This window comes from Notamacropus eugenii, chromosome 1, assembly GCF_028372415.1.
Source record: "Notamacropus eugenii isolate mMacEug1 chromosome 1, mMacEug1.pri_v2, whole genome shotgun sequence".
Classification (NCBI taxonomy): domain Eukaryota; kingdom Metazoa; phylum Chordata; class Mammalia; order Diprotodontia; family Macropodidae; genus Notamacropus; species Notamacropus eugenii.
Genome location: NC_092872.1, coordinates 81,061,898 through 81,077,515, shown reverse-complemented (window position 1 = coordinate 81,077,515; position 15,618 = coordinate 81,061,898). Strand labels below are relative to the sequence as shown.

General features: G+C 43.5%; 1 protein-coding gene across 1 annotated transcript in view; it reads right to left on the bottom strand.

The window, feature by feature from the left end:
• Positions 1–2,870: 2,870 nt before the first annotated feature.
• SCNN1G (sodium channel epithelial 1 subunit gamma) overlaps positions 2,871–15,618 on the bottom strand; it is a 30,526-nt gene continuing 17,778 nt past the window's right edge. Inside the window, exons 6-13 of the mRNA XM_072607227.1 lie at positions 14,984–15,147; positions 9,380–9,478; positions 8,743–8,860; positions 7,517–7,595; positions 7,372–7,429; positions 6,521–6,582; positions 5,967–6,042; positions 2,871–4,246 (exon numbers count right to left, since the gene is read on the bottom strand). Of these exons, the coding sequence (XP_072463328.1) occupies positions 3,857–4,246; positions 5,967–6,042; positions 6,521–6,582; positions 7,372–7,429; positions 7,517–7,595; positions 8,743–8,860; positions 9,380–9,478; positions 14,984–15,147 (1,046 nt within the window). The 3' untranslated portion in view covers positions 2,871–3,856. The remainder of the gene's footprint in view (positions 4,247–5,966; positions 6,043–6,520; positions 6,583–7,371; positions 7,430–7,516; positions 7,596–8,742; positions 8,861–9,379; positions 9,479–14,983; positions 15,148–15,618) is intronic.

Here is a 15,618-nt window from a genome sequence, read left to right as displayed (position 1 = left end):
TGAAGGAGACAGAATGGCCCTGGATCAAAGTTCTGACTTGTAAACCTAGAGTTTAACTTTGTTCCTTTGAGGCCTAACCTTCCTTTGGGTGAGTGCAGTCTGGAAATCCTGCTACTGGTGATTCTGGATCCAGAAGGAATTTCAGAGGTTCTCAAGTCTAGCTCCCTAAATTTACAGTTGAGAAAACATAGGTTAAATCACAGAAACTGACTAGAAACAGGGTAAAACTGGAGGTTCAGTATGATTTGGGAAAGAAAGCACAAACCGACACAACAGATTCATAAAATCCATTTGAGAAAGTGGAGTGGTAAATGCTAGAGGAGATTTGGGTTAATGAAGGGCAACAGCTGGGAATAATACGTGTTAGTCTTGCTTGTAGGCTGGAAGTCTCAGGGAGAGATCTTGGAGCTAGGTGGGGAAGTGGATACAGAGAGTAACTGGGGGGTGCTGGGCTGTGATATGAGTCTTAGGGCCCTTTGGCATAAGCGTTTCCCCATTTCATAAATGCCCTCCCTCTTCACCTCTGCCTTGTAGAATTGCTTCCTTTAAAGCATAGGTCAGTGCCTTTCCTGATGCCCTAGTTACTACAACTCTGTTTCTTTTGAAATGAGATTACTTTTTTCTTTGCTTATTTGTGTACACAGTATATCCTTTCAGCTAGATGGTGCAGTGGATAGAGTGCCATGCCTGGAGTAAGGCAGATCTGAGTTCAAATCTGGCCTCTGACACTTACTATCTGTGTAACTCTGGGCAAGTCACTTCTCCCTGTTTGCCTCAGTTTCCTCATCTGTAAAATGAGCTGGAGAAGGAAATGGCAAACCACTCAAGTTTCTCTGCCAAGAAAACCCCAAATGGGGTCACAATGAGTCAGATGCTACTGAACAAAACCCACCAAGTACCCAGTTTATGAAGCAGAGTACTTTTGACTTGAATATGGAGATTGTGTGCCTGGTACCCACCAGAAAGGGCCATGTTTCTTCCAGATTCCAGGAAGTGAGCCTTACAGAATTACAGATTTAGAGCTGGGAGGGGGCCTTAGACATAATATTGTTCAATTTCTTCATTTTATAGATGAAATAACTAAACAGCCTAGGTAAAGAGTCATGAAAACCTGAGTTTAAATCTTACCTCAATCACTCACTAGCTATGTGACCCTGAACAAGTGACTTAATCTCAGTTTAGTCATCTGTAAAATGGGGATAATGACAGCACCTACCTCACGGGTTGTTGTAAGGCTCAAATGAAATAACATTTGTACTTGGCAAGCCTTGATATTATATTCATACTTGTTATTATTATTCATAATCTGCAGCCTAAAAGCCTTCACAAATTTGTCCAAGGTCACAGAGGTAGTAAGTGGCAAGTTTAGCATTCAAACACAAAGTCTCCAACTACAAATCCAGCAGTGTTTCTGAATATTCCATCCTCTATCCCTCCTGCCTTATCCTACCATGACTCGAGGAACCTAGAGTCCCAGTTTCTGAAATCCTCAGGTTTTAGACTTGGTCCCTATGCTTCCCCCCTGGACTGGTTGGGACATATCACGAACACATCTGGATGGAAAAGTACCACTGAGACAGAAATAATTGCTGTTCCTCCCTCCTCCCCAACTCCCCCTTTCCTGCTCATGAGCAAATAGTTATTGGTCTAGGATCCCTGAAGTAGACATAGAACCCCTTGTGTAGCTCACAAACCAGGAAAGCTACAGACCCAGTGGACTGATTATCCCTTCTGTGAGTGATGGGAGGGGGCTGTTGGCTGGTAATGGGAATGATTGTTAGTTTGGGAAAGAAGCAACTGCTGGTGGCAGGATGGCTATTGGTTTGGTGCCTGTTTGCCAGGGAGGGGCCACTGTCATCTTGAGCTGCATCTGGGTAATAAGATGACAGCTCCTCTGTAGGCCATTACTCCCCTATCTTGGGAACACACCATCTCAGGCACTGGATAAAGCAGTAGGCAGGTGTCATCAAGGAAATGACCAAGAATATGGTTAGGGGAAAACTAAAAATAAATTAAATAATAAAAAAAAAGAATATGGTTCCTGTTTGCTGACAGATGTTTGACCCTCATCCTTCCACCCTAAACCCCTAGTATTCGGCACACTGAAAGCCCATGTTCTTCAGCAATATTTGTGGTCAAAAAGGCCAAGTTACCTTAGCCTAAGTGTCCTCATTCCTTGTCATTTATTCATTCTGTATGTACTTCCCAAGGGCAGCTTTCTGAGCCTAGCTCCCTACCTCTTAGCACCAGTGTGGTATCTCACACATGTAAGCCATTTGCTAGCTTATAACATTTTCATTCCTGTTGTGCAGTGACAGAGCAAGGTCAGGAGGGCAGCACTACCTTTACTAGTGGGCATCAGGTGAAAGCAGATGCCTGAATTTGCCTTAACATGAAAAGGTCATAGATCTAGAGCTGGAAGGGATCCTATAATCAGAATCCTATATTTTACTGAAAAGAAAATAGTCACACAGAAGTGAATGACTTGCTCATGGCCAAAGTTAGTGAGTGGCAGGGCCTGAATCGAACCCAGGTTCTCTTTCCCCAATCCAGTGCTCTTTCCACTGTACCACCAATGGGAGCTACATAGTGCAAAGTCCTTAACACCTTTTCCATGTGAGCTGCCATCCTCACTTTTGGATTCCTCCCATCCACTATTTCGTTTGGTGCTTACAGATACTGAGACCAGATGTTTATAAGGGAAGGAGAACAGGGATTATTATCTGCATTTTACAGATGAGGAAAGTGAGGTTCAGAGAATTACAGTAATTCTGCTGAGACTAGTGCCCTGATCTTCTGGCACCTAATCAAGGATAACTATCAAATATATTAATGTTGAATCACGGAAGAAACTCTCACAAGTCCATCAATTAAAAAACAAACAAACCAAGTTTATTCAAAAATATATCTCTCATTTGGACAGACTTTCTATGCCACACAGGTTTAAATAATTTACTTTAAAAGCAGCATCAGTCATAGACGAGGAACACCTTTCTATGTTATAGAGGTTCCCAGGGTGCAATATCCTACACAGCCAGTCTGGCCATGAGAGAAAAAACTCTTTTTTTCCCCTACTTGATTGATGAGTGGGGCTCAGCCCTTCCTCTGGGCGAGCCTGCTTGGCTCAGTCTCTGCAGTCATGTCAATGCAATGATTTTTAGACCTTGTTACTTTGCCTCTGTTGGCCAGGTTCTTAGAGAATACTTCCTTGGTTCCTGCCTTATAGAATTTCATGACTAGAATGGACCTCAGTGACCACCTAGTCCAAACCATATCTAAAAAAAGAACTCCTTCTTCAAAGTACCCAAATGGTCATCCAGCATTGGCTTGAGGGAGAACCTGTAACTTCCCAAGGCAGCCTGCTTCACTTGGGGGTAGCTCTAACTGTGGAAGTTTCCCCCTATAATCAAGGCTAAATTTGCCTCTTAGCAAAAATCCCCAAAGATGTGGAAGTCTGGTCCTGGATTCCTCCCTTACTCCCTCAGCTATGAGAGGAATGAGGCATCTGTCAGTAGCAATGGGTTGATGAAGGACAACTCTGCCTGGATAGCTGTCAGCTTTTATATGGGAGGCCTTGCCTGTGTCCAAGGGCCATTGGTATCATTTCAGAATGAGTCTTAATCAACATTTCAGAAAAATGGGCAATAGAATTTTCTTAAGTGCAGGGGTTTTGTTCCTGGCTTTGCCTGCTAGACAGGTTCCAGGGGCAGATTTAGAGCCATAGACTAGCAGGAGGGAGGGTCTGGCCCTAATTGAAGGGGCAGTGTCAAGGGCAGATGCTGACCCAGCTGCCCACACACAGTAACTCTGGCTCCTTTCTTCTTCGTACTAGCAGAAGGATAGGGCCCTTCCAACTTCAGGGCTTTTCTGGATCTTGGGTGTCTTGAAGTTGGTTAGAAAAGGCCCTTTCAATGTGCAGAGTATTGTACTTGGGTGGTGGGGTCCCAGGCATGTGGCCCCCTGGAGCCTGAGGCAGCTGCAGAGCTGTATTGAAGGTAGGTAGGTCATCATCAAGAACACAGGTTGGATTGTCACAGCCAGCGAGGTCCGAAGGGTTCTCAGAGGATGACTGGCCCTGTTGGGTGTTCCTTTGGGCCCACCGCCTCTTGGTTTTCTGCCAGCAACGCCGGGCAATGATGGAGAAGGAATCAACGAAGAAGACCTCAATGATCTCAAGGACACAGACCACAGAGCAGCTCATCCATAGGCCCAGCTGCCCCCCAAAGTTGGACAACAGGATTTCAATCTGCAAAAAAATATTGAACAGCATTGTCACTCAACAAACACTTATCAAGTGCCTACTATGTGCCAAGAAGAAGAATAGTGGGGATGAGAGTTGGCCTCAGAGTCAGAAATATGAGTCCAAGTCCCATCTCTGATATAAACTAGTTGTGTGACCCTGGGCAAGTCACTTAACTCCTTAGTGGGCCAGGCAACTCTATTAAGACTCTGAGTTGCCAAGAGGGTATTGGCCTGCATTGGTAGGAGTTTCCTCATCCCCAAACTCTCTACTAATGAAACCTCAAGTCATAAAATCCCTATCCCAACCTTATATTCTAGGCAAGGGGGACACAAAGACCAAATGGAGGACATACAACATACATGTTGTATGTGACATGTAAGACAAATACAAGTCAGTGGGATATGGGGAGAGGTCTAACAATTGGAGGAATTGTGTAAGGTCCCTAGAAGAAGGCAGTTAGGCTTCTGAGCTGAGGAGGGAGAATGTTCCAAGTGTGAAGGGCAGCCTGGGGAAGGCTCTGAGGTGTGGGACAAAAGGATCTTGAATGGGGAAGACAGCATCCCAGGTAGCAGCACTACGTAGTCCTGAAACAGAACCCAAGGCCCCAGTAACAGGCAAACATCTCAGAGGCTTTCTCATTGCTAAACTTGGCACTGCAGTTTGGCCCTGGAATATCTGGGGTCCCTCTGACCTCAGACAAGTAGGAGCATGTCATGTCTAAGCTCCTGCTCCTGACTAACCTTCTGGGGTCAAGACATAGTTTTCCAGACTTCTAAATAGTTCTGGCAGAAAGCTATACAGTATAACCCTCTTTTAACCCTTGACTACTTAGAGTTGCCTCCCTAACACTCAGAGGGATTGAGAACATGGGAATACACCTGCTGGCTCAAGTATTCTTTTCCAAAAAGCCCATAATGCCTAGTGGCGTGACCTCCTGACTTTCCTATTATACAACTGGAAAATGAGAGAAACAACCAGGTAGAACCTTATCAGTGTGTGTGAAGGAGTCAGAAATGTCTTTCTTCTCCCGATCCTTTGCTCTAGCTTGTCTTACTTTTAGACTTTACTTTTTCAATTAATAAGCATTTATTTTCTGTCCCTCCCACATATCCCCAATACAAAGAAAAAAAGGAAATCCTTGTAATGGGAATTTATTTTACAGTAATAAGAATAATGATAATTAAATAATAGCTAGAATTCATATAGCACTTTAAGGCTTGTAAAGTGCTTTACAAATATTATATCATTTGGTCCTTACAACAATCCTGGGAGGTAGGTGCTATTACTATCCCCATTTTACTTATGAGGAAATCAAAGAATGAGATTAAGTGATTAATCCCAGGGTCACATAGCCAGGAAGTTTTTAAAGGTGGAATTTGAATTCAGGTCTTCCTGATTCTAACGTCAGGGCTCTCTCCCTTATGCCATGCTAGCTCCTAACCCTGACTGGCAGACTGGCACTGGGAGGGAAGAAACAGAATGGTCAAGCATCTTAATTTGGAAAACAGGTCATGGGAGGTTGAGACCTCATATGCTTTCCCTATGGGACTGTGTCATCCCCATTGTTAACTGGTCCTACCCCCACCCCCACTCCAAACATGACACAAGAGACTCGCCTCCCAACTCAATCAGCTACTGTATATGACTTCATACTATGTGACCTCCACCTTCCTGGTCCCTGACCCTGAGGAGCAGAGCCCATTTCTGGGAAAGCATCACTTACACTGTTGGCAGGACTCTCTATGATGGATCTCTGGTTCAGATCTTTGTAGAAAATCAAGAGTTTGGCTAAGTCTGTCCTGGAAGGAAGCAAACATAAAATAACCTGAAGTGAGCCAAGCCAAGGACAGGACATGATACAGGAGGCAGCCAGATCCCTGACCCTTTTCCTTCCTAGTTGGAGTCCCTCTCTGTCTGGGAGATGCCCCGGGCTTCCTGTGGACCTCAGCGGTGAGACTGAGAATCATGGCCAAGATCTCCCTTTGAAAAACAGAAGCTGCTTCCTCATCCACTGTGCTGCTTCTTTCTCCTCTAAATAACCTTCCATCTTGGAAAGATCCTCCTAGAGCCAGAGCATGAGCATCTTACAATCTGTCATTAAAGACCCTCCCGGAAGAAAGAGGATTTTCCAAAAAGAAGGTGGAAGCCATGGCACTAAGGATAGGGGTAAATGGTGTGGGAGGGGAGCCTTATTCTAGGAATGAAAGAAGTCCCCGTTAGTTAGATTGTGTAGAGCAGGAGAAAAAAAAGAGAGGCTAAGAATGGAGAGAAACTTACTTGTTTAGCCTTTTGTTTTCTTTTTGGCCTTTATCCCATGTGAGAACGTCCAGTATCCACTTCTGAGGGAGAAAGAACACATGTGCATAGGCATGCATGGAGAGATTTATCTGCTGAGGAGGAGTCCTCAAGGATGTATGTCTTCTACCTGGAAGGGCCTGGCTCTTCCTGGTGGAGGAGCAGAGGAAAGGGGATGGACTTCTCCCTTCCTGGGGCAGGGCCAGGACTCAGAAAGATTTCCTCTTGAATGAGATCTACAATTTTGGACCAGATCAATGTGCCTATTGATTTCGCTTCACTACGTATTTTGCTACAAGGGTTTTCCTTCTTTGCTTTTGACTTGGGGAGGGCAGAGGGGAAGAGAAGGCATAGATTCCATAAAAGAAAATGAGAAAAGAATAAAAGGAAGGCCAGAAAGACCTACAGACAGGAAGGACAGCTTTGAAAGTTATAAGTTGAATTTATGAAGTGCCTCAAAAGAAAAGCAAGTACTACACAACAGATTCAGTTTTACACACAACTCCTGCCTTCTCTTCCAGTCATATATGTATATATGCAAATATCTATATATGGAAATGTTAATTTTTTTAGTTTTTCAATTTTATGGTTTTAAGTTCAGAATTTCTTTTTTTTTTTTTTTTAAAGAAAGACTGAATTTTTCATGGAGGGGAGGGAAAGAAGGAGGTAGGGAGAGGAAGGTTTTTTGTTTCTCCTATCTGCATGGCTTTCTCCCTTGGATCACAGATAACTGTGAGACCCCAGATCAGCCAGGCTGGTCCTCTTATGTGGGAGGGGCAGGAGGGAACCTACGGTTTTTCCACATTGGGGCCCAGGGAAGGGGACAAACTTACCTCTGAAATGTCAGATGGCCACTGAGCCAGACTGGTGGTCAAAGACCATTCTTTAAAACTGCAGAGAAAATAAGGCAAGGTGAGTTTTATAGCTTAGTCAGACCCAGTGTGGTCTCCACCTTCACCTACCCCTGGCTATACTTACTTGCAAGGTTCCCGGCAGATGGACTGGCAGCCCAGTTCTTCCCGGACAAATGCCTGGTGCAGTTTATAGTAGCAATACACTGTGGAGGGAAGAATATTGAGAATGAGGGCCGTGACGTGCCCCAGAAGGCCCCTGCCACTCCCTGAGTCTGCTCATTTCCTGTCTCGATGTTCTCTGGTACTCTTTCCTCCCACATCTTATAAAGAGTTATAGATTTAGAGTGTTGGAAGGAAGGTCAGAGATCATCTAATCCAACCCTTTCATTTCGCAGGTAAGAAAAAAGAGAGAGCCCCAGAATGATGAAGTGACATGCTCAAAGTCACATAGGTAGTGAGTGACAGGGTTGGAATTGCAACCGAGTTCTCTGAGTCTGAATCCAGCACTGTTTCCACTGTACTTTGTTGCTTCTCTATGATGTCTGCTGTGTCAAAATCTGGAGGATCAGACAGAGGATGTGCACCTTGTACACAAGAAAAGACACCTTTCTCTCCTCTATTGGGTTTGATGAGTCATCCACTCCATCTCAACCTCTGCCTCCAGTCCCCTATCTACCACTGCCATATCTTTTCAGAGAGTAATCTAGAAACATAGAGGGGCAAGCAGACTCAGCTTCCATTTAAAGGCCTTCTAGTCCAGTTCCCTGATTTTGCAGATCAGGAAACTGAGGTCCAGAGAAGTAAAGTAAATGGGCACAGCTTGGGAATGGCAGATGTAGGACTACACCCCAGGCTTCCTGACTCCCAATCTAATCCTTTTTACATACTGCAGAATGGACAAATGACTTTCTGCAGGTTTGTCGAGGAAGGGATTCCTGAACTAGACAGTCTCAGTTTCCTAATCCGTAAAATGAAAGAGTTGGGTTAAATGACTTGTAAGGCCACTTCCAGTTCTAAATCTAAGGTTCCTTCCAACACTAAGACCCTTTGATTCTTACTTCACATCCTTCCAGTTTCTAGAAAACAAATACCTCTTGTTAGCTGGATCTCTCTCTGCTTTAATACTTCCTGAAAGCTTATCATTTGTGCCTGATCTTTACATCAAGAAGTTCCCCTTCAGAGTCAAATTCAAATGACATGTATTGCCATTATACTTCCCCCCACCCTGTGTCGCAAACTGATTTAAGTGGTTCAAGTCTCTGGTCTCCCGCTTTTGGACACCATCTCCATTTTCTGAATCAATAGCTTGGGAGGCTAGCCTAGGGTTCCTGGTTATTGATGAGAACTCACTCCAGTTGGGGTGTTTCTGGTAATTGCAGTAGGAGACATCTTTTGGTGCGGGTTGACTATACTGGGCACAATGGCATTTTTCCGACATATGCCTCTGGAAACAGGAGTGAAGACATATCTGAAAGAAGAGATGCTGATGACTTTCCCGTCTGTTCCTCCATGCCCCCAGCTCCAGGGGACTCCCCATCTTGGGGAGTAGGTAAGTATGGCTGAGAGTGGTTCCCAGCCTCCTTTCCCTTATGAAGAGATTTTCACAGAATATGTGAGGAACCTTGGATCTTATCTGCCAGAATCTGGGCAACAGGGTTCATATCTAGGAAAAGAAGCCTTTCTTTCTTAACACAGTGTTCCAGGAAAATCTTTGACAATTAAGATTCAGTTACAGATGACATGGAGGAAAACTGGTATTAGCCAGCAGCAATGTACTCAGTCTTGCTGGTGATTAGATAACATCAAGGATTACTATCACCTTTTTTGACCCTCTGACCCCCATTTCCAATCCCACACCCAAATGACTACAGAGTGGAATTTCCCCAGCCAGGATGTGACCTTGACTCCCGGGTAAGGCCATCTCCCAGGTGGGTGCTCACCCCTCTTGAGAGATGGCGATTTCCATCCTGCCCACCCAGCTTAGTACCTGGAGAGAATAGGTAGCATTGTAGATACTCTTGACAGGCACGTCACTGCCATCCTTTGTGCATTGGCTATATGGCTCGCTCAGCTTGAAGGACTCTGTCTGAAACCCCAAAAGAGCAAACTGAGATGAAACTCACCTCCCACCCTGTAAATACAGCTCAAGCCTTAGTCACAGGGAAGCAATGACTTAAATGATTAACCAAAATGGAGATGGGAGGTTTTGTGGTGCACAATGAATGGAAAGTCGCTATGAAGTCAGAGGATTTGTGTTCAAATCTCAGCTCCTGTCTTTTACATGATCTTGGGCAAATCCTATTTTCTCTGGACCTGAGTTTCATCATCTGTGAAACAGGAGGGGGTGATGGTTATAGACCAGATGACTTCTTTATCCCTTTTCAACTCTATATCTATGATCAACGAGGAAGATGAAACAGAATAATGAGAAATAATTTTTTTCCTGATCACCCTCTGGACCTTAAAAGCCCTATCAAAGGTCTATCTCTATCATATCCCTCTATTAAACTGAAAACTTTATCGGGAGCAGAGACTATGTTTTGTTTATATTTGTGGCTAGCATAAACTTTGAAGTAAGTCCTTAAATAAATGTTTGTTTGAATACATTGAATTGAATTAATCTCTCTTCCACAACCACACCTATGGAAAACCAGCTTGTCTAACCACAAGATGACAATATGCCAGCAGGGTGACCTACTTGTCAAACACTCAGAAAGAAGTCATTGGCCTCCTGATGGACTTGCCAAGTGAATCCTGTGGTGATACCAATAAGTGTCACGCTGGGCTAGAAATGAGGTGGATAAACTGAGAGCTCTTTTTAGACGTGAGCCTATGTAAGCTACGGAACCCTGGCATTTCTTTCAGGTTCCTCTCTGGAAGAATCTGGAGGTTCAGGAAGAAATTTAGCTAGGAGAGGCCATTTGAGGTTTGCTCCCACAGATTGTGTTTTGGAAGGAGTTACGGACCTTAGAAAGTTACTTGAATGATTTCATCAAGTGCTGTGGAAGGCTTGGTTTCCTTGGTTTAGGACAGTAGGATCTCTGCTGTAAAAGAAGCAGACTAAGTTTCCTACCTTTGGGTCAGAGGTCAATGTTATTGCCTCTCAGGTATTCTTATTAGTAGCATCTCTAGAAAAGCACGTGTGTGTGTGTGTGTGTGTGCGTGTGCGTGTGTGTGTGTGTCTGTCTGTCTGTCTGTATGTGTCTGTGTATACTGCAAGGAAAAGTCCTTTGGACCCCTTTTCCTGATTCTGGGTACCATTTTGTGTGGCTGAACTCAGCCTATAAAGCACTTGGGCATGAGCCCAGCTTGGAAGTCCTAATAAGTTTTTCCAAGACCACCATATTTTTAGCTAATAGAGGCACATCTGTGTTAGTAATAGTACCTCTGAGGCTCTGTGTGCTTCACAGAAAAGCTGTGCTAACCTATCAGGTTGATAAACCTGAGTCACGCTTCATTCAGAGTGTGCTGATTGGGGCTGTCCAGATATTTTTCTGACTTTGAGAACCTGGCAGCCAGGCTGTCTCGTTCTGGGCAATCTATTTTGAATTATTTTTCATTTTTTGGCTATCTGATCAACAAAATAACCCTGGACTTTGAAGAGATAGTTATCAGACCTTAGGATTCTAAGGTTGCTTGGGTCATGTTTCCTGACTGGGTAGGAGACTCCCACTAGGTATGTGGTGATGGTTGGAGAGGGAAAAAATGATTCTTTGAGCCCAGATGCCCCTCCTTGTCAAGCAGCTGAAATCACCCTCATAGTTATGAGGCTCAGATGGCTTAAAGAGAATTTCTGAAATTAGATTCCCACATGTTTTTTCACTATTCAATCACCCTGAGTGGGGAGGGCAGATGTAACTTCTTTCAGTTCACTGTACCCTTTATCTATTATTGTGAGACTTAGTTTTCCTGAGGTGGCAGAAAGAATTCCCTCATTTGCATGTGTAGAAGAAGCCAGAAAGCCCTGAACTCAGCTAACTCTTCTAGGATTATAGATCCTATGTAAATCCTGTAGCTGGAAAGAATCTCGGGGACATGAAATAGTTTAATTCCTTCATTTTATGGGTGAGAAAACTGAAATCCAAGGAAGTTAAGTGACTTGCTCAAAGTCAAACAGAGAATAAACTCTAGAAGTCGGTTTATTTGAGGTTCTCTCTGGTAAGTCATAGACTGGATTTTGGTGGGGGAATCAACGGGGCAGGACTCTACCCTGACATCAGGACCAAGCATTGGTATCCATAGGCAACCAATTTGAAGAAGGAAGGCCCAGGGGATAAAGAACACCTGAGATAGCCTGAGTGACTAGGTAATATATGAGAACAAATACGGACATCACCCTGGTGGAATCAAGAGCAGCTCCCGGAAGACTCTTACACTGGGAGATAGTCAGCTACAGAATCCCAGTCAGGTCCTGATCCTGGATTTCATGATTAGATCTATTCTTGAGGGTCAGCCTGGGCCAGGGGTGGGGAGCCTGGGCCAGGGGTGGGGAGCCTGTGTCTTCGAGGCTGCATATGGAAGTCTAGTTCCTCAAGTGTGGACCTTTGAATTCAAAATGCACAGAATAAATCCCCTTAATAGAAGGATTTATTCTGTAAAACCTACTCAGTCAAAAGGCTGCACCCAAGGATCTAGAAGGCCTCCTGTGGCCTCAAGGCCACAGGTTACTGAATCCCTTTTTTCCCCCACTCTAGGCTCCCATAGAAGAGCAGGAACCTCTGCCTTAACCAGACAGCATGGCCAGTCAGCCTGCCTGACCACCGATCTGCCAATCAGCTCTGTATTTCAGTACCTAATACCATTTAACCTAATGATTATTATACTACCTCCTTCTATGGGATTCTTAACCTCAGTACACAAGAAACAAGATTGTTTCTTAAAAACATTTTGATATATAAAAAAAAAAAAATCCCAAAGGTGGTTCTCAAGGCAAAATGCCTTCCACACTCAGAGAGAGAAATATGGAAGTCACTCACAAAATGTAGCAGATCATGTTTGTGCATGTGTATGTGTTTGTGTATCATGTTCTGATTTGTTATACGATTTCTTTCATTTATCTTAGTCGGACTACATAGCATGACTATAGTGAAAATATACTCAATAGGAAAGTATATGTAGAATCTGTACAGAATTGTATGCAGTCGTGGGGAGGGAGGGGGGTAGTGGGGGGTAGGTGGGGGGGGATAAAATCGCAATTGTATGGCAGTGATTGTTAAACATTAAAAAATAAAAAATAAAAAAAAACATTTTGATAACTACATTTCAATATAACTGGTTTCCCTTGCAATTCTATGTATTTTATTTTATGCATTTAAAAACATTATTTTGAGAAGTGGTCCAAAGGCTTCACCAGATTTACAAAAGCCTCCAGGACACAAAAATGGTCTAGGGAAAGTTGACTTTCCAAGAGTTGCTTAGCTAAAGAGTCAGTCTTGTTTCATCTCTTTTCTGATTCCTTTCCCAGTCCTTGATAACTGACTAGTCAGTCATCAGGCACCTTAGAAAGGCACTGTGCTAAACTGGAGGGATACGAAGAAAGCCAAAAGACAGCCTCTGTTCTAAAAAAGGGAAACAAACAACATGAGAACAGCTATGTACAAACTAGTTGTATACAGGATAAATTGGAGATAATCAACAGAGGAAAAACACCAGTGTAAAGGGGATTGGGAAAGGCTTCTTGTATAAGGCAGACTTTGAGCTGAAAATTGAAGGAAACTAGGAGGTAGAGAGATAAAGAGGGAGAGAGCTCCAGGTATGGAGGACAGTCAGTAAAGAAACCAGTGTCACTGGATCACAGAATATTTGGGATGGAGAAGAGGGGTATAATGTATAAGAAGTCTGGAAAGATACTAAAGGGTAGGGTTGTGAAGGAATTTCAAAGCCAAAAAAGAGGATTTTATATTTGATCCTAGAAATGTCAGCAGGGAGCCACTGGAGTATATTAATTGGGGGTAATGGTGACATGGTCAAACTTTTCTTTAGAAAGATCAGTTTGACAACTGAAGGATGGACTGGCATTGGGAGAGGCAAAGAGACCAACCAGAGGGCTACTGAAATAGTCAAAGTGTTAGGTGATGAGGGCCTGTACCCTGTGCAGTATCAGAGGAGAGAAAGAGGTATATGCAAGAGATATCATGAAAGTCGAACTGACAGGACTTGAAAATAGATTGGATATGGGGGTGAGATGGAGTGAAGCATCAAAGGTGATACCCAGGTTTCAAGTTTGAGTGTCTTGAAAGGTTAGTGGTACCCTAGAGTCTAGAGCCTAGCCAATAATAGGAAAGATAGGAAGACGGGAAGGTTGTATGCGTATGAAGAAGATAATGAACCCAGTTTTGGACACACTGAATATAACATGTTTATGGGATCCAATCTGAGATGTCCAGTAGGCAGTTGGAGATGCAAGACTCCATGTGTGACCTTTGGCAAGTCACTTCTCTCAATGTTTTCTCATTTGCACAATAAGGGGATTGGGATAGATGACTTCTAAGGGGTGTTAAGAATGGAAGTCAGGAGAGAGGTTAGGACTGGATGCACAGATTTGGGAATCCTTTGCATGACGTTGACAATTGAATCCATAGGAACTGAGATCACTGAGTAAAATAGTATAAAGGAAGAAGAAAAGAGGGCTCACAACAGAGTGCTGGGGGAATCCATGGTTAGTAGGCATGACCCGGATGAAGATCCAACAAAGGAGAGAGAAGGAATGGTGAGACAGGTAGGAGAACCAAGAGAAAGCAATGTCACACACACACATACACACACACACACACACACACACACATACACACACACACACACACAAACAAAACCAAAAACCTAAAGTGAAGAGTTATCAATGAGGAGAGGGTAATCAAAAGTGTCAAAGGTCACAGAGAGGTCAAGAAGGATGCATGCAGGTTCTCCCTTTGGCTCTGTCAATTCAAGATCCCAAGGGTTTTTGAGCTATTACCTTGATGATTCCCAAATCTACATCTTCAAACCTAACTCTGCACTCACCGTTCCACAACAGGAAACTGGACCAAATACCCTCCCATCAGAAACTGGGCCAAATACCCTCCCATCTTTCGCCATCTTGTCCACAAAAATCACAGGTGTAGATATCCACTTGTGATCCAGTGGAGAGAGCACTGGATTTGTAGTCTGATGGCTTGGGTTTGAATTTCAGCTCTGGTATTTATAGCCAGTGCGACTTTAGAAAAAAATCACTTAGGGGCCAGCTAGGTGGCTCATTGAATAGAACACTGGCCCTGGAATCAGGAGGACCTGAGTTCACATCTAGTTTCAGACACTTGACACATACTAGCTGTGTGAGCTTGGGCCTTGCCTTTCCTTCCCCCTCCAAAAAAAAAAAAAAAAAAAAAAAGAAAAATCACTTAGCCACTCTTCCTTCCTTACGTGTAAAATGAGGGAGAAAACAGGACCAAATTTTTTCCCTTGCTAAGCTCACAGATCCCTTGTGGGGGTGTGGGGCGTGTCTATGGACCCCCAGTTGAGAACTCCTGTCCTAAATGGACTGACAGCCTAGCTAGGCTCTGTAATTTTTATTATTCTAGGACATACCTTGGAGCACGTAACAGTCATCACTTACCAGGTGCATTCCTATGGCAGTGGCCATGGCTGTCTCGATCTCTGTTCCTATGTCTTCAATAAAGGGATATTCATCCTGCCTGTGGATAACGACCTTAGCCCCAGTCGATGATATCAAGAAGGGGTTGTATTCCTCTTCATCTATGTAAAGGACGACCTGAAGTCCTGGCGAGAAGAATAAGGCATGTTCAGAGACCTGAGATTTCAAGGAAACTTGGAAAGAGGGAGCACTTGTGGTAGGGATATTCATAAAACGAGACCAACCACTAATGTGGGAATTTGTTTAGCTTGATTATACATTTTTGTCACAAGACATTTTTTTTAATGGGCGGGGGAGTAGGAAAGCTAGGGTTACCTTCCCATAGTGAAAAGAGAAAAAAAGAAAATCCCTAAGGAATCACAGACAAGCAAGACAGTTTTGAAAGTCACATGTTGAATTTGTATTATATTGCAAAAGAAGTAATTTCATGTAAAACTAAGCTTCTCTTTCTGTTCTAAAACACATATGAAAATGCTCATTTACTTGGAATTTATGAAGTTCTCAACAAAAAGAAAAGTAAAGTAGAAGACAGAAGCAAATCTGGTAAAGAGGTAGGCTACTTTGGGACCCTCAAAAACTCAGGTAAAGGGGAAGCT